The sequence below is a fragment of the Bacillus rossius genome, chromosome 15 (assembly GCF_032445375.1).
Source record: "Bacillus rossius redtenbacheri isolate Brsri chromosome 15, Brsri_v3, whole genome shotgun sequence".
NCBI classification, from domain to species: domain Eukaryota; kingdom Metazoa; phylum Arthropoda; class Insecta; order Phasmatodea; family Bacillidae; genus Bacillus; species Bacillus rossius.
The window spans coordinates 26,711,242-26,734,917 of NC_086342.1; the positions used below are offsets into that span (position 1 = coordinate 26,711,242).

Genomic DNA, 23,676 nt, shown 5'->3' on the forward strand with positions numbered 1-23,676 from the left:
AATTAACTTTATCATGGATGAGACACACGTTTTCAACAAACTACAAAACACACACTAGAATTAACTTTATCGTAGACGAGACACACGTTTTCAACAAACCACAAAACACACGGGAATTAACTTTATCATAGACGAGACACACGTTTTCAACAAACCACAAAACACACACCGGAATTAACTTTATCATGGATGAGACACACGTTTTCAACAACCACAAAACACACGGGAATTAACTTTATCATAGATGAGACACACGATTTCAGCAAACCACAACACACACTGGAATTAACTTTATCATAGATGAGACACACGTTTTCAACAAACCACAAAACACACACGGGAATTAACTTTATCATGGATGAGACACACGTTTTCAACAAACCACAAAACACACGGGAATTAACTTTATCATGGATGAGACACACGTTTTCAACAAACCACATAACACACACTAGAATTAACTTTATGGTAGACGAGACACACGTTTTCAACAAACCACAAAACACACATGGGAATTAACTTTATCATGGATGAGACACACGTTATCAACAACCACAAAACACACGGGAATCAACTTTATCATAGACGAGACACACGTTTTCAACAAACCACAAAACACACGGGAATTAACTTTATCATGGATGAGACACACGTTTTCAACAACCACAAAACACACGGGAATTAACTTTATCATAGATAAGAAATTATTAGTCATTTTCCATATTTATTTTGTTTACAAGTTTGTCCATTAATAATCCGTACCAGACTTTCACCGAATTTAATCAAACGCAACTTTGTGTATTCATTTTTATTACAATCAAACATATCTATAGCCTTTCGGCTGGTCACGAAACATTAATGTATCTTTTTAAAATTTGACCCACCCTTGGACACAAATCTAGATCTCGAGGTTGTAGCTGCGTCGAAGGCGAGTATATCACCCGACGTTTCGGTCGGCGTTGCAGTCGCCATCATCAGGGAGCAGTTACCTACCGGATGGTGACCCGAAACGTTGGTGGTATTTCCACCTTCGACGCGACTGCAAGCCGGAAGCTCAAGCAACTCCAAACGATGGCTGTGAAAGCCTACGATCTTGCTAGGTCTCAAGGTTTAAAAAAATAAAATGGATTTTAATAAAAAGATATAAACAATGTGGTCAAAACATTCAGCCCTTTATAAATTTTGGTTTTACGAACTAAGTTCCTTGAAAATTATACATATCGTATGATTTTATTTACGTAAATGTCTACTAAAGTTCAAAATATATTAATATATTTGTTAACTGTAATAAAACTTAAGAATTTTCAGGGTTGATTTTTTTTTTAATTCACTATATTTCCTCTAGTGTTTTTTTAATGTGTGTTCATAGGAATTGTCCCATTCCTAGTTGTAATATGTTAATTTGTGAGCAGTGGCGCACCCAGGGGGTGGTTTTGGGGGTTTAAATCCTCTCCGAAAATGTGAAGAAAAAATATAGAATGGAAAAAGTAAAAACATTCCCAGTCCCAGCAAAATAGGTACGATGGTCTAATAACAGCGCTCAATCTACCAAACTTTGTAAGATGTTTTCACGTCAGTGTAGGTAGGTACACATTATAATTTTAGTAATACATTTGTAGTCTGCTACCGTGAATTACTTTAATTTTTTTACAAAATAGTTTGTGTTATATAAAAACTAAAATTGGTTTGTGCGCTACATTTATCTCAATTGTTGCATAATTTTGGACTGTGTTGTTTGCAGTTTTAACTAGACATATGTGTGAATTTTATACCCTTTGTTTTTACTTGTAGAGTGAACTTAATTTGTGTGTGTGAATGCAGTAAAAAGCAAACCATCATTGTCAGTGATTTAATTTGCACAGAATGTGGACTTTAATGCATGCTGTGATTCTCATGGTATTAAAATAATACTGATTTTGAGCAGACGAGACCCTGGGTTTGATAAAGGCATCTTTGTTTGATTCTTGTTTAAAACAAAATTTAGTACCGTACTAAAAATTATTCTTTTTTTTCCACCAGCAGTATATTCAATAATTAGATACAAAAGCTTCTTAAATAGCACCAATTTTCACCTAGAAATCCAAATTTTCGCGGGAGAGGATCCCCGGACCTCCCCCCCTTTTTTATTTGAAACCGGTGTTCCTTCATAAAAAAAACAAACGTCAAACCCCCCCCCCAAAAAAAATTCCTGGGTGCACCTCTGTTTGTAAGGCTGGGCCTTGCCAGTGCACGTATTGATTTGTTCTCGATGGCGCCGAGCGACAGTTACCAATGCCGCTGTGCGCAGCTGTCGCGGCCGGCGACGGAGCGCTGGCTGGGCGCCGTGCTGGCCATGCTGCTACTGCTGGTGTCGCAAGGCAAGGAGGAGGCGGTGCTGGCGCGGCTCGGCGAGCTGGGGCTGCGCGCACCGCCCCCGGCATCCGTGTTCCGCGACGACGACGACCCGCTGGATGCCGCCGCTGCCCTCGGCCGGGAGCCCCTCCTGCCGGAGCAGGTCATGGCGAGGTGATCAGGCCTGGGCGAACATCCTACTTTTCAAGTACAGTAGAGTCCCGAAAACTCGGCACTCGATAACCCGGCAGTTCGGATAACTCGGCCACACCCTGACAAGTGGAAAATCCCAGCGCGCAGACTCGTTCAAGGTCCCGCATTCCTTTGTCTCGCGCCACACCCCTACTCCTCCCCCACATGTCTGGCGCCTGCGAATAATCCGGGACGATTTAAAAGTGCAGAAAATAAAAGAGAAGTAAAAATTGTCAGCACTTAAAATTAACGTCACGCGGGCCGGCGCCCGGCAAACACTGCAAGCCATCGCATGGGCCGCCAAACTCTGCAACGCTGTTTGTACCGACCCTTTGTGTCGTCCCCCTTTCAGCTGTCACATTTGTCACTCTTTAAACTTGAGGGGGATGTCCTGACTTCTGCTTCCCTTCTCCCGTTTGTTTGAATGTTGTTTCACGTGCGGCTGAGTTACTTTCTGCCCGCCAACGCACGGCAGGCGCCTGGCGAGTGACGTGTCTGGCTGGCATTCGGCTGTACGAAGGGGGTTGGGTGGGGCGGGGGGGCTACCCAAAATTTATGTGTGCAAGGTCAGCACGATCTTAGCTTTCTCTCTTCGGCTGTTGTAAATGACCGTGAACTAATGGCAAGGCAGCAGTGCCGTATTTTTTTAAGCCGAAAGATGGCCCTTACCGTGAACATATTATCCGGGTTTATTTATTATTTTATTTATTTTATTCTTTGTTGTATTTTCAAGTAAACAATAGATGCAAGTAGAGTACCATATTTTCTGATGAAGCATTCATACTTATTCTTTTTGAACACCATTCCCGATAACTCTGCATATTCACAAACTCGGCCAACCTTCTGTCCACATTAGGCCGAGTTCTCGGGACTCTACGGTATCAAAACAAATACTTTATTATTCGTAATCAATTCAAATTCAAACGAAATCAGTGTGGGCACACTCTAAAACATCAAAAGGAATAATTTATCATTCGTAATGAATTCAAATTCAAAATCAGTGTGTGCACATTCTTAAACATGAGGGATAGTTAGGGAAATAGAATTTGGTCAAGGAAAATCTGGGAATTTAGTAGAAATCCTGGCAAAGTCCTATAAATTCCCAAATCATAGTAATTTGAAAAGAAAATGTTGTTCTCCAGACTGTCAAAGTTTTTTTTTTTTTTTTTTTTTTCTTTCCATATTTATACACACTATAAATTGGTTTATGCATGGTTTCTGTTTGAAATAATGGCAGTGTTGAGAAACCTGGGCCAGATATGGAGTATAAGCTGCATTTTTTAAATTTCTTTCAAAAAATTTCAAAATAGGTAAATTATTTTTAAAAAATTAGTTAGAAAATTTCAAAAAAAAATTGTTTTTTTATATCAGATTTGTGAACACCCTGGAAAATATTTTCACTTTGATATAACAAATATTTGATTGCATTCAAAATGTATTGAAGATGATGCTTTATCACTGATTGCAGCTATTGACCTTGGAGTTGAGTCATTGTGATGCATTATAAATGTAAATGGTATTTAATTAAAATATATGTATTACAAAATGAATATGATATAAAGAGTCTAATTTTATTTTAGAATGTTCACATTTAACAGTATAATGGTAAAAGTTAAGGATGTGGGACAGTATACAATATGAAATTTTTTGCAGTGAGTTAAAAACAACAATATGCAGTTTGCAACAACTGCAAAATATTCTTGAAAATGTGAAATACCTTGTTCATAGTTGTTTTTTTAGTACATATAAACAATCATTGATATGAAATATATATTGCCATTGAATGAGTTAATGTACAAGTATTGGTCAAAATAGGACTTTAATACTATCATACGTGAGTAAAAAAATAAAATACTTTTGTTGCTTTTGAATTTCAAATTTGATATTCATATTTATAAATACTTTTTAAATAATTATTTTATTTATATTGGAATTTTTAAAAAAAAATACTGACATTCATAATGGCCTAACTTTTAATATTATCCCTCTGCACACCTAAATAGCATTGTCTCGTGCCTAGTTACCTGCAGACATGTTAAAATTGTTCACTGAACATCCGTTTTGTTTTACCGGCTGAATTTTCCTGGGAGCTGTTCATGCGGGACAACACTACTGAGTGTGTGTTGATGTGGTGTTGAAGGTTTCTGCTCCGAGTCATTGGCCTGGTGAGCAGCCAGGTGTGCAAGGGCGTGTTCAGCCCGATCACGAGCGAGGACTGTCACTACCTCCATGAGCAGTTCTCTTGTCTCCTCCTCTTCTGTATCCACATGTTCGAGTCAGGTGAGCGCGTGCATCTTTCTCACACACTCTCCGTCCCTCTATTCCCTGCCCTTCGTCTCTCCCTCTCTGTTCCTCTCTTTCTCCCTCTGTCCCCTCTTTTTATATCACTCTCTCTATCCCTCTCTACCCACCGTCTACCCCTCTCCCTCTCTCTCTTGTCTTCTTTTCCTCTGTATCATCTTTGACTCTCTTCCTCTCTTTCTTCCTCTTAACCTTACCCACCACTTTCTCTTTCACCCTCCCTCTCTAACTTTACCACTCCATCTTTCCCTCCCTGCCACTCCCACCATCCCTCCTGCTCACTATTTCTGACTCTACTACTTCTATCTCTCCCACACTTTTTTTCCTCTTTTTCACTCCTCTTATCTTTCTCTATCTTTCTTTCCTCCTTTCCCACTACCCGCTTCCGCCTCTCTCCCAACTCTCTCCCCCTTCCCCTTTACCTCATAACCCTTGTCTCCCCTCTTTTTCCCTCTATCCCCCGCTCATCTTTCTCCTCTTTTACCCTCACTCTCCTCTCTCTTTCTTTCTATCCCTTCTCTTTACCTTATTGTTATTACCCCTCGCCCCTCCCTTTCTCCCTCTTCCCCTCTCTCCCTCTTCCCCCCTCTGCTCCACATCTCTTTATATTTGTGTATTACAGCACGGATTTTGTAGTATGCCTACTTGTTAAAAAAAAATACACATTTGGAACGTTGTTGAAACCTTGTTATTTCTCTAGTGCTTGCATGCTTGTTTAAAACGTGCCATTGGTTTTGTTTGTGAGCATTCGGACTCCAGAGAAACGTGATGACAGTTCTAATCCATTTTTAACGGCTTGAGTGGTTCTCTCTCTGGTGAAAACTGCTGTCAGCCTACACAGCGGATGTAGTTCATGGCCCCAACACCGGCATTGTATCGAGCTTTTAACATGTTCTGCTATAAGAAAAATCTTCAGAATCTTCAAAGTTTTTTTTAATTTTCCTCAAAGACGAATTCAAAGAAAATTAGTCTTTGATTCGATTTTGACTTTTCGAAGCCTCGCACACCCCAATTCTCATGGGGGTACGTCATTGCTAACTGTATTTGCTGTATTTATTTATTTTTCTTCGGTAATACTTAAATTATAAGTGGTAAAACTTAATAACCAGTAAATGTCATTTCATGTGAATATTAATGTTATTGAATCCTGCTTTGTTACACATAGTTATAAAAAAACAATTTTTTTTCTTGTTGGAAAGTGTAATGCGCCTTTATTCAAAACTTTCAGGTAGTTACTGTCGAGTTGCGAAAGCTATGATGCACATGGTGGATGCGAAAAATTGTGACGAGAATTCCGCACCCATGGATGAGCTCAACATGTTGTTTCTGAAACTGGCCACTAGATGTCCGCTGCTTGCTTTCCAGTGGTGCTATCTTCTGACATTGCTCAACTATCAGAATCAAGACTTCTGGGCACAGGTGCTACGGGAACCTCATGAGCTTATTCTGAACCAAAGGTATCCTAATGGTCAGTTTTGCATTTTATGTAAAGTATTAAGAACAGAAATTGTGATACCCAATTCTTATATATATATATATATATATAAGAATCGGGTATTACATTCATATAAACATTCATATATATATATATCGTCTGTCATTTGTAAGAAGGGGCTAACTACAAAACATAAACTTTTCAGGAGAGCAGAAAAACAAAATGAGCACACTGTAATGCATCACTGTATTTTAATTATTTATGGTTAGCCCCTGTCATATCTTCAAAACTATTAGAGATACAGTTATCCCCTTCTTACAGACCATGAAGGATGAAAGAAAACATGTATTTCTGCAGTTAACTCATTTTCAACAAAAATGTAAGATGGCCCCTTCTTACAAATGACAGACGATATATATATATATATATATATATATATATATATATATATATATATATATATATATATATATATATATATATATATATGTATATAATCTTTGACTCTGTCAGCACAGTTGCAGAAATTGTGTGTTTTTAATTTAGTATTACCTTAATTATTTGCAGCTATAAAAGACATTGCTTTCCCACTGAAAGAGAGATGGCACATCAGTCAAACCTTGGACTCGCAGTTGGGGGTACCCGGGTTCGAAACTTGGTCCATCTATTCTGATACAAGTTTCTCAAGGTTTCTCTAAATCTTTTTAGGCGAATGTTAAGATGGTACATTACTAGGGACGTAATTATATGTGAATAGCGATAAAATTTAAATAACACAGAAAAGCATATCAATGCACCATTACCGAAATGTGGGTTATTACACCATAAATCACACAAATGCAACTAAAATTGCGGAATTAATCAGCATTTTCAATCGAAACATAATTTAAAAAAGTAATATTTTAATATATTTAATTAAATGAATATTATTTATTTACCATAACATTTTTACCAAAAATATATGTATTAATAAGAATTTTTTTTAAAAAAAGTATCATTTTTTGTTTTGCAACCATTTAGGAACTCATTTTTACATAAAACTTTGGTACATTTTCAAACACACAAATATTTGCCTATTCATTTTTATTGTACTGAGTAGTTAGATATGCTTGTTACAAATTATTATATGGTAAAAGTGCATTGTGTATCAGTAAAAATGACACTATTTTGGTGTAAGTACTAAGGAATATTCAAGTTGTGCAATTGTTTAATAATATTCTATCTTTAACACCGTAGCACCCTACATTAATTTTAATTTAACTTGTTGCCACTAATATTGAATTATGTCTCTTCTTGCCATGATAATACTTTACACTATGTTTTAGCTTTAGAATTTTTATTATATTTTTGAAGTACTTGGAAAAAGAAACAGATATAATTTTCTTGAATATGTATGCTTTATCAAATTATTTAATATTAGTTCAGTGATTTTTATGACAAATTTTTAATATACTGTATATCAGCTATTGGAAAGATAAAAAAAAATATTTTTTGCTTAGGTGCACAGAAAAACCCATGCAGTCGCCATGTATTAACCTGGAGATTGTGAGGAAAGGTGGAACCATATTATTCTGTGATTTTGCGGTAAGCTTTTAAATTAATTAAAATGCAATTCATGTTTGTGGAAGACTAGATTCGATTTTCAAATTAGTGATTATGTTGGATTCAAAAATTTGATTTATACAGTTTTATGTCACTATATCATTGATAGTTTAGCAATCCAGAACCATTCTCAACTTGTGTTCTTTTTATCTGAAAAGGCAATTGTATCTGTCGTGAATCTATTTAGTGTTTCAATAATCTGATATTCCTAATATTAAAGAAAGAACCTAAATTGCAGGTACGTACTCGGACATTCTACATTACTTAGGACAGTTTCCATTTCAACCATCCAGTTTCAATCATTTTTCCGTAATTTTTATGAAATCTCTTAAGTCCAGTCGTTTCCTTTACCTTCCACTTTTTAAAAAGATATCCACATTTTTGAGTTTGGAGAAATGGCATGTAAATATGTTTCTCTGAGCCGTATTTCTGAACATTTTGTGCATGTTCATTAACACATTCTGTAAATGATGTACTAGGGCATGTTATCTCAAGTTCTCATTAAATGTTCAGTTATAAATAATTGAGAAAGCATTCAAGTAATAATTTGCAAGGAGTTTTTTTTTAAAGAAACTTAAAAAGTTTGTTTATTAACAATTTGGCTTAAAAAAGCCAATAGCGAAATTATTAGAAGTAAAAAGCAGATTACATAACTACGTTTTTTTAGAGAATGAAAGAAAAAAATTCCTTTATTATTACTGTTCTTTTTGCTAAAATCATTTTCCTCAAATAATCAGTGTAATAAAATAATATTTCAGTGTGACAATCTCGGAGATGCAGAGCAGCTTTCATGGCTGCTTGTCAACCACATCGAAGAGATAGTGCTGCTGTCGACTGAGCCTCCGATACAGGAACTTATTGCAGCAGTCAACAGAAACTCTGCTGCGAGTGGTCTGTTAGTTCAAGCAGTTGGCTCAAAATGCCAAGATCTTTCAAAGGTAAACTTATTTTTCATTGTAATGAAAACATTTCTTATTAATTTTCAGGTAGTGAGATCTCACTACAATATATTATGTACTGCATGTAAAAACTCTCCAATTTAGTATGTCATAATTAAGTACCTAGTATATAACACATAGGCCTGGGCGAAGCTCTGACTAAACGAATCTATGAAAGCCTTTTTTAATAATAATTGATTTGACTTTGCCAGGAATGTTTCTATTTCTTTTATTTTTAACTTCGGTTGTGATGCAAAGCTTCACGTCTGATGTGAAGCTTCACATTTGTTGCAAAGCTTTAAAACATTGAAACCTATGATCCTCATGTGAAAATATGAAGAATTTTTTTTGTTGTTGTGTGTGTATGTCGCCTGAAAAACGCTCAGAGGTGACTGGCACTGGACGCATGTTGACAGTCACACCCCCACCACCGAGCCTGTGCACTGCGAGCATGCTGCGACGTACAGTCTTGTCAGAAAAAAATTTTCCCTATGCTTTTCATACAAATCCTGCATATGATTCAATTATAGCGAGTAACCAATTAAAGCAGTCAAGTGCCTTTAATGTAAGCCAATGGTCAACATTCATTAAAAATCGTAGGATCATGGTTTTATTGTTAGGTATATATCTCTGGCTCACATCATCATAGTGAGATAAAATATAAACCAGTTTTTAAGTCTAATCATAAACTTTTAAAAACAAAATGTTTCTTCAAAATCGGCCTCGTAGTTTTTGCATGATGTTCAAACAAACAGACGGACACACTTCCGTTTGCAGTTTATAATAGTTTAGATTAAGTGTGGATATATTTGTTAATGTTGATAAATATATGTGGACTGTTTCGAAAAGTTTTTAACCAATGATGCAACATAAATTACACGATAGCATCAGCCCGCACCATTGCGACCTACCGCCATCATGCTGATCGAAATGAAGACTGTCTTTTGTTTCTCACTGCAGGGATGCCACTCTCATGGTTTATGGACGCCAACACTTGCAGTGTTCCAACATGGTGCCAACTGTAGAAAGTTGGGGCGCGGGTGATTTAAACTTTGTCTATCACTTGGCCGAGTACAAGTGCCACAAAGTCAACTCACAACACAGTTCTATATACAAGAGTTCACACTAAGTACCAAACAATATTAGAGAAACATCATTTGCAAAAATGAAAAATTTGATAAGTAAAATAATTTAGCGGTTCAGTGACGGACTTCTGCGTCCATGGTCGAAGGGCGAGGCGGTGATGTGTCTGGCCATGTTGTGCGCGGTCCAGCCGAGCTTCGTGTGCCGCATGCTGCGCTGCCTGGAGGGCGTGCACCCGGCCCAGAGCGGCGCCGTGCTGCTGCTCCTGGTGCCTCGCATGCTGGCGCGCCGGCAGCTGGCGCCCGCGCGCCTGGCCGGCGCCCTGGCGTGCCGCCGCGCCGAGCTGCTGCTCACCATGGGCGTGGCGGAGGTGGCGACCCAGCTGGCGCGGCAGGACCTGCGCGGCATCCTGGTCGCCCTGGCGTCCACCGGCCTCGCCAGCAAGTGAGTGGGTCCTCGCCCATGGCGGCGTTCTTTCAGAGCAGGGGTGCCCACGAGGGAGGGGGGGGGGGGTTAATAGACGAGAAAAACGTATGTATTATTCACGTGATTATTAGCTTCCAATGCGAAAATACGTTTCCGGTGCTTTGCTAATTGGAAGGGATCTTTGTAGATCAAATTGGCAAACCCCCCCGCGCGCACTCTCTTTCCTTGACAAAAGCAGTTTGGCGCATCTGTCGGTTCGGGATGGAAATATTGCCTGACATGACCAAAATCCAAAATTATTATTAGAAAATCAGTTTTAATTAATGTAAAATGTGATAAAATATAATACTAAAAAAAAGTATGATGATATAAAATAATTGAGTAAATCATTGAGAAAATGGCATAAAAAATTTCGGGGGGGCGGGGGGGCCGCATCATTAGGTTAGGGGGGGGTGAGTCATAGTGTTTGGGGGGGGCGGTGGGCACCTCTGTTTCAGAGAATAACACATCTTCTTTTAACTACCTTCCTGGGCACTGTTTGTTCTACCTGATGGTGCCAAGTAATCCAACTTTATTTCCCCTGTCAGAATTATTTCAATTGTTGGTATTGAATCACCTGTTCAACCGCTAGTTGTTTCAGTGGCGTCATACGTCAAAATTTCACCGAAATGTGTTGCAGCATTGTAAAATACATCTCCCGTGCTTGTGCTCACGTGTTTTAAATTCTGACAAGCTGTTCCGTAAATCTGGACCTTGTAACTCGGACCGCATGCGACTGATGTTCTCAGCCAGCAGGCAGCTGCTTGACTAACCCCCTTCCACTTTCTGATGCGCTCTTCATGCGACTGCCCGGTGACAGTGGGGTCTGTGCCGCTCCACGATACAGCCCGCCCACTAGCACCGCGCGCAAGCTTAAACCAATAATCGAGTTATAATAAATTTGTAGGCATTCCTATAAAAATAACATATTGTTACGATTCAATAATGTGGGGAGAACTGGGTATGTAAGGGATAGCCCAATTAAGTTTTATCACACTTTTATTGATTACTAATATTTACGTTAATAATAAATAATTGTACTTAAAAATGTCCCGATCTCAAATCACTGGCACTTAAAAATGTTTATTTACAAGTCACTCAATGTCTTGTCAAGTTCGGCAGTTCGAACTCCTCACTGAAGCTAGGCTCAGCAGTGGCGAAGGCGGGCATCGCTGCTTAAGTAGTCTGTGGGCCTTCTCAAACCGACGAGAGCAGCGGTGACGAGTCACGTCATCCCGGGCCGCCCCAACGCCCGAAGCGTCGAGAATACTGTCACTCACTCACGCCACTTCACGTGGCGGCCCGCAGAATTGCCAAGGCCGCTCAGCGATAGATAACGGCGTTGAGGCTGGACGACACGCGGGGAGCAGAAGGGGAGGGGGGTAGCGACGACCCTTGTAATCCAGCCAGGTTATAGGGGACGTGTGACCACCATGCTTTGTGGATGGAGGTAGTCAGGTTGGCCAGTTGTTGTTGTAGGGTAATGGTACCAAAAGCACGGGGTTGAGCGATTGCTCAAAATAAATAATAATGTAGTGAGTTAAAGCAAATTTCAAGGCTGCCATCCAGGCGGCGCCAATTCATAAACATTTTTGGACAATTTAATTAGAATTTGACTGCCATCGTCGGTGAGAGCCCAAAATGAGGCAAACGTGAGTTGTTTTGTCATCGTTCCAATTACGGAGTCCTTGGCTTGCACCGTGAGTGCCTGTGTAACCACTATATTTTAATATCCGTGATAATCTTTTCATCTGACATTTCAGTACCATTTCAAGGTTAATTGTTTTCTTGAAGCAGTGAACCTTTTTTCTTGTGTTTTGTTGGAAATATGGAACAGTGTTGTGGTCAGAAGATGGCCGCCATTGTGCTTTGTAAATTTTCAGACAAAGGTGATAAAAGAAGTTTATATCAATAAGTTAATGAGACTTTATTCATGTCATAAATCATCAATAGTAACTTTTTTTAACTTGAATATTTTTTCAACACTCAAGTAATTCATAAAGTTTTATTCTGTATTTACAATCTAGACTGTTTGAGCTAGCCTCACAGTCTTATATTTTTTCATTTCATTTGTTTGGCATTTTCTGTCTCTGTTGATTCCCAGACATTTTTTTTATATTGTGTTTTATCATTGAGAACTGTTAGAGTGATGCCAATAACTTTGTTAATTCTTTTTAAGGCATAATGGATTGATGAGCTTGCTGAATAAACTTGGTTCTCAGTTCTACGATATGCCACCTTTAGAAGGAGAAGAGAGGAATGCAAACTTCAATGTAGGCAGTATTCACTCTATAAGTCTCGACAAAGCATGGTTCTTTGCGCAAGTAAAACACAGGTTGGTAATTAAACTCAAACAATTTAAACTGAATTTTTTTTTGTCATTAATTTCAACAATTATTTTTAATTATTTTTACCTAGTGTTATTTCAGAGCCTTTAAGTTTGTTCTGTAAAAGATGTTATATCTCAATCAGCAAGTTAAAAAATTCAAGCATTATTTTGAAGTACTACTTTTTAAGATATGAGATCAGTCTTTTTTACCATTCAAATTCAATTTAACCTGAATATTCAAAATTTTACATCTGTATATCATTTTATTTTTGTGTCAACAGTGCATAGGACATGTTTTCACAAATCATTAATTTAACAATGTGTGATAATGTTTTAGATGTTGCCAAAAAGATGTCTCAGGAATGGATTCAGCACAGATGCTAAGCAAGTTGGACTATGACGAAATTCTTAGTGTTTTTAGCTGTGAAAACTTCAATATTTCTGTATTGGAGGATTGTCTTAAATTGGCAACACAGCTCACACTTCAGGTACAGTAATTTTTATGGTTTGAATGTTCTAAAACTTGAAAATTCTTTTAATTCTGCCCCTCTTGTGTCTTACTTTTTTTTTAAATTAAGAATTTGTGCTTAATTCAAATTTAGACGTTATCCCATAGATGCTACTTTACATTTTAAGTAAAATAAATGCTTTTATATAATTATAGTGTAGTAATAACTCCTTAAAATATAACATTAATTGAAATTAGTAAAAAATTAGTTAAAATATAGAATTTATTCTTAAAGTTTTAACCTTTTCAGAGTATTTGTCCACTGAAGTGTACAATTGGTATCTAATGATACCTGGAGTTTGTCAAACCTTTAATGTGTGCCATGATGTACATTATAGTCAATATCATACTTCATACCAAATTACTAAAAAAGTAAAATTGTTCTATAATTTTATTTATTATAATTATAGCTTGAATTCATACTTCACAAAATATCCAAAAAAAATAGTGTAGTAAATAGTAATATAAAATAAAATCAAAATGATATTTTGGGAAATTGTCAAAGTGTGACAAAGAGTTAAGCATATGCATGTTACAAACTTCATAACTGCATAGAAATCTGCACATTTTCTTCGAATTTCAGTCTCTTTTACTACTTTAATTTACCAAAATAAGTTTACATTAGGCAGGGTGTTAAACCAAGCGTAGTGGTGGAATGGTTGGACCTGCATTCGTAAGGACATTGGTTGGAAACTAGGTCCACCAGTAAGAATTTTAGTTTTCCATTGTTTCTGACAAATTCAATCCTGGAAAACTGCTGCAATGTTTCTTTGCCGTATGCCATGTCTTCACCTTTCCCGATTTTCCTTCTTTCTGCTTGTTGTGCATGTCTGCCGCTAGTGCCTCGGCTCGTGTGTTCCTGTTAACTAGGTAAGCCACCCTATACATTTTGAGTCATTCGTGTTAATCATCACGAAACAGCCACCTTCCCACTTTCTTTAAATGATTTTTGAACTGGGGAAGGATTTGCTTAAAAATTATTTTTGAACATACGTCATGGCTGATAACACTATACAGAAAATCCCCTTATTTGCATTTTTAATGGGGACAAAGTATAAAAGTGTAAAAAGCGGGAAAGTGTAAATACGTAAAGGGAAAAGTATAAAAATGAGTACAGCTTACCTTATTTAGTATTTTTTTTTTTACTTTTGTTTAATAGTACATACTATAATGCAGGTACAAACACACTAACAAACAAATTTTGCTTTAGTAATTAATCAATTATTAATTTACTACATTTGACAAAAATAAAAAAAGAATGAAAGCCAAAATGTTTTTCTGATTACTTCCTAACAAAAAAATCTGAAATTTTCTTCTGCTTGCTTTTTTGGCTGTTCAAGGAGATTATTTGCCTCTCCAAATTTTAAATACAGTTGCAACCTGCAGCGTTTATAACAAATACAGGCTACATACACATTGCGTCACAGTAAAAAATTTAAAAAAAAAGGCCGCTGATGGAAATTTACCGTCAATAGCGCGCCGTACGCGGAGAAAGGTCATTGTACTCGGTCAGCTGCTGTAACGATGCACAAGTGTCTAGCGGCAGCAATGCTACTTCCTGCAACTGGCTGCAAATGCCGAGCCTTTTCGACGTTGGCCGATCGGGAGCACCTTCCCCCTGGATGTTTTTTATTTTTACGCGCACGTTTTTTCTCTCCAGTATAAAAAAAGCCACACAGACTGTTTAGTGGATGGTTGGTTATATTAGGTAAGTATAGCTACATTAAAAATACTGTAAAATCATTTTATGGTTGCTTAGCAAATAACTTTTTAATATGTAGCTATCCAGTGCTAGGAAACTGTTTACATGATTTCACAGTATCTTTAATGTAGCTATCCTAACCAAATCAACCGTCCACAATGTTTTAAAGTATTTATAATGTAGCTAACCTAACCTAATTGACCATTAGTTATCATGAGTTGTCCAAACTAAACATTCACGGACACACGGCAAACGAAAAATATGGCGGCGTACAAATAAATACCGTTGCTTGGTTTATGGTCTTTCCTTTTATCAAAACCGCCATATTTATTTACAATGAACAAAAAAAAACCGAAGATGCGCAATCGGACGTTTTGCTCTCGTCAGTGAAAAGAAGGCTTCCCGTTGCGGGATCGCGCCGCCGGCCCCGGAATGAGCGTGAGCGGTGCAGCATTTGCAGTCAGTTGCAGGAAGTAGCGTTCGACGCGGCTGAGCTGCGCATGCGCGGTATAACTCACTCTATGCTCTGCCCAGACTCATGACCTCCCATCAGCAGCCAGCCAATAGATGCGAGCTTAGCGGAAAAAAATATAAGCTCCACCTCCCGTGTACCAGTTTTGTCCAGTTCTAATACCAGTTTATTGGTATACGCACCAGTTTTCTTGCTGCCGTGACATGTTCAAGTTTACGTTCATCGTGATGTCTTGATACCAATAATTAATTATTTACGATCCCCAGAAATAAATGGTTGGTTTAAAAAATATGCGTCAACTGTACAATACTTCCAAAATTATAAAAGACGTATAAAACGGTTACCAAGAATCCGCTCATTTTATCTTGTGAAGTTTATGTCTCGTACCAGTATTTAGGCTAAGTTGTGACATAAATACAGTATCAGAACTTACAAACAAGCAGCCACGTTTATACATTCGTGAGTTTACGTTTTTCCCTCGTGCATTTTAGATTGTCTCCTGCTATAATTACTCTGACTTTTACATGCCTAGGCTTAAATTATTACATGTTTAGAAATAAAAGCAACTTTTCATGTTATAAATTATGTATAATTTGCAATTTAAAATGTTCATTGCAGACTATAAACATTACGTTTTTCACAATGTTTTTAGGCCTACTAGCTAATCTTATCTACTCTTAAAGTACCCACGGTATTTTCTTGATGTTTATGGTTGTTACGTGACGTAAATAGCGGGATGGATTCGATTTTTGAGACGTAATTCGTGTGAAAGTATTGTATTGGACTAAATGGGAACTAAACGGGACCTGAAGAATATAGTGCAAATAACGGGAAAACGTAAATAACGGTAACGTAAATAAGGGGTTTCGCTGTATGTCATAGAGAAACCTAAATAATTTACATAAAAGATGAAAATACAAACACACACAGAAAACAAGCCAAAATCTGCCAATGTTGAATTTAAATAAAATGTGTAGACAACACCGAGAGTTCATGGAAAATTATTCAAAAAAATTCACAGCGGAGATGAACACAATATCACAATGTCACGAACACAAGGTCAGTTTTTTTGCCTTATATTCATTGATCTTGTTGGTACTGTCTCGTCATTGAGTCAGCCCGCTGTGTTCATCTCTTCCTCTTTCTAAAGAAACGAAAGCCCATTTTTTTGACACTCGCTCTGTGATCCAAGTTAAATGCAAAGCCTGTGAAATATTTGAAGAAATTAAATTCAACTTTGCTCTCCAGTGACCAAGAGCAACTAAAACATGCGGACCACAAAAATATGTCAGGCCCAAAACAAATTGTAAAATATTAGCAGAGGTAAATAAAGAAATGACTAAAGGTACACCTTAAATTACGGTATGCATTAAAAATATGGTTTTTTATCTTTATTGATAAATATACAGCAAAATATTACTTGAATAGCAATATTTATTAAATGTGGCAAATGCCTGAATATCTGTAAATTTATCAGCAATCAGATAAATCTTAAAGTTTATGTCTCCTAAAATAGTTCTAAAAAATACATAAATGCACACATAACGAAGCTTATAAATATTAAGAGGTAACACATTACAAATCATATAAAAAATTTTAACTAAGTTCTAAAGTTCTCTACTTTTGGCCAAACACTATTTCAGTTCACGTCGAAGTGCCGTGGGGGAGGGGGGGGGGCGACCTTAATAAATTCATAAATATTATGATGCCTAAAAAATGATGCAAAGGAAAGTGCAATTCCTAAACAATGGTTGTCCGATAATTTTGGTGCATAGTCGTCACAGTGAACTACTCAACAACAAAATGTTCCCATTCAAAAGGGACAACGCCCAACTATGTTCAATCACTGCAGTGCACGATACTTTCTGTTTCCCGACATAAATTCATAAATGTCAAAAGCTGTATTTATAGTAAGTGAGTACTACTCTTGGGCTGTCTATAACTCCAACACATAAAATCATGACACGTAATACTCATGTAAATGTCTCAGTTTGTGCCTCGTAAACAACATAGTAACTTTCGTAAAGTTTCTGCTTCCTTAGGAAGCTCATAGCTTGTAACCTGGGTAAGCAAAATAAATCAGGCAGTGTAAGTTTACCAGAACAATTGCTTCCAAACAGTACTAAAATCAAAACACTGCATTGGCGCCGAAAAGTTTCACAAAACAGGGACATTTAAATCAAAGTGCTTACGACAAAATTCATTAAGTTTGCATCTGGTTAACTACTTTGCACAGCGCCGTACACGCCGGAAAACAGGGCGTAAATAGCTGCGTCCCGTCGTATTACCTTGTTCATCGGCGCTGATGTTTGTGTGATGGATGGCACTCCCAGTTGTCCCGCGTCACTCACAAACGCCTGCTTGCCCTCGCTGCCGATCCTCGGGCGTGATGCGTCTGGCGTAGCAGGCGGGACTCGCATGCTCTCGGCGCATGGTCCATTTGCACTCTCCCTGGCTGACCCCCGCTCCAACGGCACGCTGCTGTCTGTCACACGTACAATCCCGCAGCACCGCAGTCGCCCCATGTAAATAGTCCGTTCCAAAAACATTACCGACTAACTGAAGTCACTTACAAACTGATAGAATTTAAAGTATAAACTAATACTGATAATAATATAAATTAATACAAAAAAATTAATAATAATTACAAATGATAAATTTAAATCAATTGTAAAATCAGAATTTAAAGACAGGGAAAGAAAAATTTCCAAGTTGATGAAAATCAGCAAGTTACCAGCTATAACAAGAATCAATAAGAGAAATTCCTGTCACCAAGCAAAAGTGGCCTTATGGGCCACAATATCTTACCCTTTCTCGGAATACCTAAAAAATTCTTTTAAAAAATCTATTATATCCACTAACAAAAAAAAAAAGAATTTGAAGAAAGCAGACGAGCAGTGGGCAAAGTTGTTATTCACCACCTTTCCCCCCCCCCCCCTCCTACTTAACGTGATTGAAAATTAAGATTAACAAATATACATTTTGCAAGAGCATGTTACAGTAAAGGTTCTTTTTTAAGGGGCCTGTAGTTGTGTATAAGCCAACTATAAGATTTGAGCGTTAACCATTATATATTGCGGAGAAATGAACATAAAGGTAAAATTATGAGCATCTGTACCGGGGTGTTTAATGCTTAAAAATGATTCTCAAATTCGCGCGTTTCAGTTAATTTCACTCTAAAAATACAGTTTAAAAATGAAATACAGAAACAAACCCACTCATATGCTCTCAGCGTAGTCTTAAATGCTTTTCCTAGACACCACTCTGATATCGTGAGAAGTTTTAAAATAACGTGGTTTTTTCCTGAATCTCTGCAAACCATCTGGGTGCCGGGTAGGCAGGGGCCTTAATCCAGCACATTCAGGATAATTTTCGTGACAAATTAGCGATTCGTCAGATAATGGAATGTCTGAATGTTTAAACTGTAAAAGTACCAAAAAATAATTAATGCAGCACAGTGATCTTTAAAACAAGTTGTAGTAAGTAGCTCTATGGCTTGGAAAAAATACACATGTGTAAAAACGTTTCTGACATCACGCTGTCTTTGTTAACAAATAACCGAATCCACCCGAACAATCGACGTGTGAGGGGCTCCATTGGTGCCAAATTACAGAAAGTGCCCATGCGAAGAAGCCATAATAAAAGAGTCAAGCCTGTATCTTGTTCAATTTTTATTTATTTAATTCCATTTGAGTAGTTTGTTTTTCTGATAGTCTGGTAGAATTTAGTGAGCTATGGGTCCGCTGCGAACGGTCTCGAAGAGTGGTTCTCAAAGTGTGAGCCCTGTGGTATTCCAGAGAAATTTGTGTCCAGACGTAAAATTAAACATAGTTACCCTATTACACCATTTCATTATGAATATACCGCTCTTTTTGTTTACGCATCATTATTATGGGTTGTTGTAACGACTCTACATGTTTTGCTTGAACAGTGATTCAGTTCAGTTTGCCGCTGTAGTCGCTCTTTACTGTTTGTAAACAAGCCTCGAGTTGACCATCAGTATATATCTTTGTGACGTTAAATATTATAAAATATTTTTTTCAGAACTTTAAATATAGTGCACCCTACAATTATTTTTAGTAAGATTTTAAATGAACAAAATGTTTTGGGAACCACTGGTCTAGAAGGTCAGAAATGCCAAGTGCTGCACTGGCCCGCTCATCTCGTGCCCCACTATTGTAAGTAGTTTGTGTGTGTGTGTGTGTGTGTTGTACGTGGAGTACGTCACTGTGAGTGGGTTCTCGCGTTGCCTCCCAGCAGGCGTTCCAGAACGCCCCCGCGTCGGCCGCGGGCTACGCGGACGCCGTCAGTTTCGTGGCCGCGGACGAGACGCTGTCCTTGCTGGAGTCCCAGTTGTACCGGGCCTCCCGGCTCTCCCTCCTGCAGCACGTCACCAGCGTGGTGGCTCTCGTGCCCGCTCCCCATCAGGTAGTTCATTCCTCTCGAGGTTGTGTCTGGACTATCGATGATCCGTTGTTATCGTTTTAGTATCACATCAGCTGATTTTTCCCAATTTTCTGAATTTCCAATAGGTACTTTAAAACAGATACACACATGAAAGAAAGTACTATTTCTTCCATTCAGGTGTCAACACATAGTTTCTATTTAACCGTTTATAGTTCCGTAGGCATATTTTACTCCAAATGCCCTGTAATTTAAGACTATACTTGAATGTTGTGTTGGTTTATTTTTTTGTCATATTGATTTTAAGTGTAGGAACATGCAACAATAAGAGAATATCAAATAAATATACGGGTACTTATTTGTTTATTTACAGCAATAGCTGCTTTGGTGGTGCTTTAGAGGAGTATTAGATTCCATGTTATTGTGTTAACACTCTTCAATAAAATTGATACCTCTAGAAAACACTCACTGTAAAATATACACAACCTCAAAATCATTGTAATTGTTGAAATTCTGTAGTATTATGGTAACTTAACGTTTTAACTGTGTCGTTCGACTTACCTAGAATGCATTAAATATATCCTACTTGTGACATGCGACTTTTGTTGAATAGGGTGTTTTCCTACGCTTGATGCATGTCTGCGGTCAAACTAGTTTTCATTTAGTCTCTATTTTTAAATTTTATACATTGAAGCAGCATATATTTTTTCTGCATATAAATTTTTATTTAAATATTGTGCCTCAGTTTACTGTGTTGTTAATTTTGCCAGCAACCCTTTACTGCTTGGTGCTGACATCTACACTTTCTAAGTAAAAATTTTCTTTCCTTTTTCCGCAGTAAAAGAGTTAAACTTCCGGTTCTTTTCAATGGCTGACTTTATCTATCAACCATAACCTAACATGCTTGGGTGAGTTTAGTAGTATATCTTTCTCAGTTGTACAAATTTTTATCTTGTGAGGTCTACAGCTATGGTGTACTGTAGTTTCTATTAATTTTTTTTATCATAATAATGATTTTCTTTTCCAAACAGGTTTATAGTCCAATAGGAAGAGACCCGACGTGCAAGGAGACCAAATACTCTGACGATGTGAACCAGCTGTTCTTGGATTCGTCGTTTTGGAACACGCTGTTCCAAGTGGCACCTGCTGTCACGTGCTACCTGGACTCCCAGCGCAAGTTGTCTCAAGGCGTGTGGCCAGGTTTGGCACAGGACTCGTGGGAGGATCTGGCAAAATTCGGAGTTATTTGCTTGGAGGTTGGTCAGTGATTACTGTTCTGTTCTCATACAGTTGTGTCAGTGTTTTCACTTGCGTCTAAAGCTACGAGGCTGGCCGCCTCCCCCAGGAACTATGCCCGTGATCATGACCAGTGGTGAATACAGGAGTTTACTTTGGGAAGGGAGTTGAAAAAAAATTTACATGAGAATTTTTTAATCCAATTAACTTTCATTAACAATAAGGTGTGTTGTTGATGCTGTGTTTTCTTTTAAATTAGGTATTTAACAATATGAATGGCATATGGACATGTATAGCACCACAGCAGGATATGGGAAGAAGTAACGTTCCAAAAGTCAAAAGGTCTCTTTTTTTTTAAGGTGGGTCCATTTGAGTCCCTTATACACGGTTGGTTTATTCACTCACTTGGCCAAACTGCTACTTCCGTCTTGGCATATTCAGGATGAGGGTGATGAGGAACATAAGGGTTAAGATTGCAATCTTCCCCCCTTCCCTATCTTACACTTCTTGTGACATTGTTAGGGCTTTTTTTTTATTCTGTTCTGTATTTCCATGAATCAGTTATTGTAGTGTTTCTTGGTCACCGATACTTTGATATCACATGTTCACATCACATACACTGAATTTGTAGAATGATTGTACATGATTGAATACAAAAACCATTCCTAGAAGGCGTAAAGATTAAAGGAAACGAGATGTATTTAAGTCTACCAAACACCGCTGACAAAGGTTTGATGTTTACTGTCTCGAGTTTGGTGAAAACCTGTCGATCTCGCTTTGAATAAAATTCCAATTCCCACCCATTCATTCTGACAATGCTGTATCCTCATTTTATCACCACTCAACGTGTTTAATAACTTCAATGTAAATGAGACGTTGAGTGTTAACTCAGGTAATTCAAGAATTCCAAATTAAAATTTAATTTGATATTTTTAGATATCCTGTCATTTTATTTGACAAAACTAATGTATACATAATATATACTCCTGTTTGAAAATTTTAAACATTATTACCATGTTTACAAATATTTTGTTAGTTTTCAACATATTTGTATTATTAACATTGTTCAATTATATCATTGTTGTCATTCTTAAGAATATATTTATATTGGTATTGAGTGTGTATTAGATTTAATTATTTTAATTTGGAACTAACAATATCAAAAAAGCATACTTTTCATGTGTTCAATAAAAGTTAGATGAAGTGGGCTTTTTTTAAGTTTGTCTCATACTACAATTACATTATCTTAAGTCAATCTTAAGCTGTTTCAGAAAATAAATTATAGTTGATCTTATTAACTTTTTTCAAAATTACAATTTTTTTTTTTAAATAATATTTTTCAACATTTATTAATATAGCTTTAGTGGGAATTAATTAATTAAGAATTGTATAAGTAAAGGGTCTGTAACACAGTGGCTTAGTCGTATCCAGATGGAAGAAAAAGAGGTAGCAAAGTTAAAATAGTAAATAATTAACATTAACAATATTTTTAAAAATTATTAACAGGTGGGTTGGTACTTCAACACTTTTGAAGAAACTTTCTAGGAAATAAACACATCTGAGAGAAGTCATAAGAATTATATCCTGTAGGATTTCTCAATTTTACACTCCATTTTGAACAGGATTCGTCTTTGCTTACCTTATTTAGGCATTAACGTCTTCTCTTGTTCTGATGAGTCCTAAATTGAAGCCCGTTTAGATGTATGGAAGTTTCTGGTACTCAATAAACAACACAGTCCGTTAACAACAACCTGTCTTATAAGAGAAGTTGCAGCTTAAAACTTGAATAAAATTCTTGTCTTTTATATTGGAAAATAATTTATTGTAAAAAAGATTGGTTGTCTGTAAAGTCGGTTTACGGACGATAGTTTAACGTGACAACGTAATAACAAAACATTGATGAAATGATTGATCCAGAAGAAAAGGAAATATCATATTCGGCCTGAGACAGCCGTAATAGGTTTTTGCAACCAAACCAGTTAGGCATTAAAAATATTATATTCTTTGAGGAAGAAATTTTTTTTAAATTTTTCTATCTTTTGTATGATAAAATCTACCTCTGCATACTTTTATGTTTAAAATTGAATAATTTTTATTGAATTATCACTATTTTGTATGCATACAAAAGAGTGAAATGAAATGTACAATTTAATTAATAAATTTACTTTTATTTGCATTCATTAATTCAAATATATTTATTATTTTGCACAATGTTTTAAAAAAATATTATAACACATTATAAATAATTATAAATATTATAACATTATAAATATTATTACTTTTGAAATGTTGCATGCGCCGTATTTATTTTTACAAGACCATAAAAAAAAAATTCCCACCTGCCGAGATTCGAACCGGCAACATTTAGATTGGCAGTTAGCCACGCTGACCGCTTGGCTACAAGGCCATACTTAAATTGAGAGTTTCAGATGTTATATATATATTTATAAAAAAAATTTTCACGATAGGGGAATAATATTATTTTGTTTTTATAACACGATTTTATAACAAATACGCATCCCAAATACACCAAACTTATTTATAATGTGTTATAATATTTCTTAAAACATTATGCAAAAGATCCCGGGTGTAATTTGAATTATTATGTGTAACTGTACAACACCATTGTTGGTTCAAAACGTATTTGAATATTCAACATTACTTTTAAATAACCGTAC

At 36.8% G+C, this 23,676-nt stretch overlaps 1 protein-coding gene across 3 annotated transcripts in view; it reads left to right on the forward strand.

Moving 5' to 3' along the window:
- Positions 1–23,676, forward strand: part of LOC134539280 (huntingtin) — a 135,661-nt gene that overhangs the window by 61,687 nt on the left and 50,298 nt on the right. For 2 of the 3 annotated variants that reach the window (XM_063381104.1, XM_063381106.1), the window contains exons 27-36: positions 2,288–2,505; positions 4,664–4,803; positions 6,053–6,281; positions 7,759–7,843; positions 8,620–8,799; positions 10,073–10,326; positions 12,527–12,682; positions 13,014–13,164; positions 19,616–19,786; positions 20,794–21,018. In XM_063381104.1, coding sequence (XP_063237174.1) covers positions 2,288–2,505; positions 4,664–4,803; positions 6,053–6,281; positions 7,759–7,843; positions 8,620–8,799; positions 10,073–10,326; positions 12,527–12,682; positions 13,014–13,164; positions 19,616–19,786; positions 20,794–21,018 — 1,809 coding nt within the window. The remainder of the gene's footprint in view (positions 1–2,287; positions 2,506–4,663; positions 4,804–6,052; positions 6,282–7,758; positions 7,844–8,619; positions 8,800–10,072; positions 10,327–12,526; positions 12,683–13,013; positions 13,165–19,615; positions 19,787–20,793; positions 21,019–23,676) is intronic. The other variant, XM_063381105.1, reaches the window with a different exon arrangement.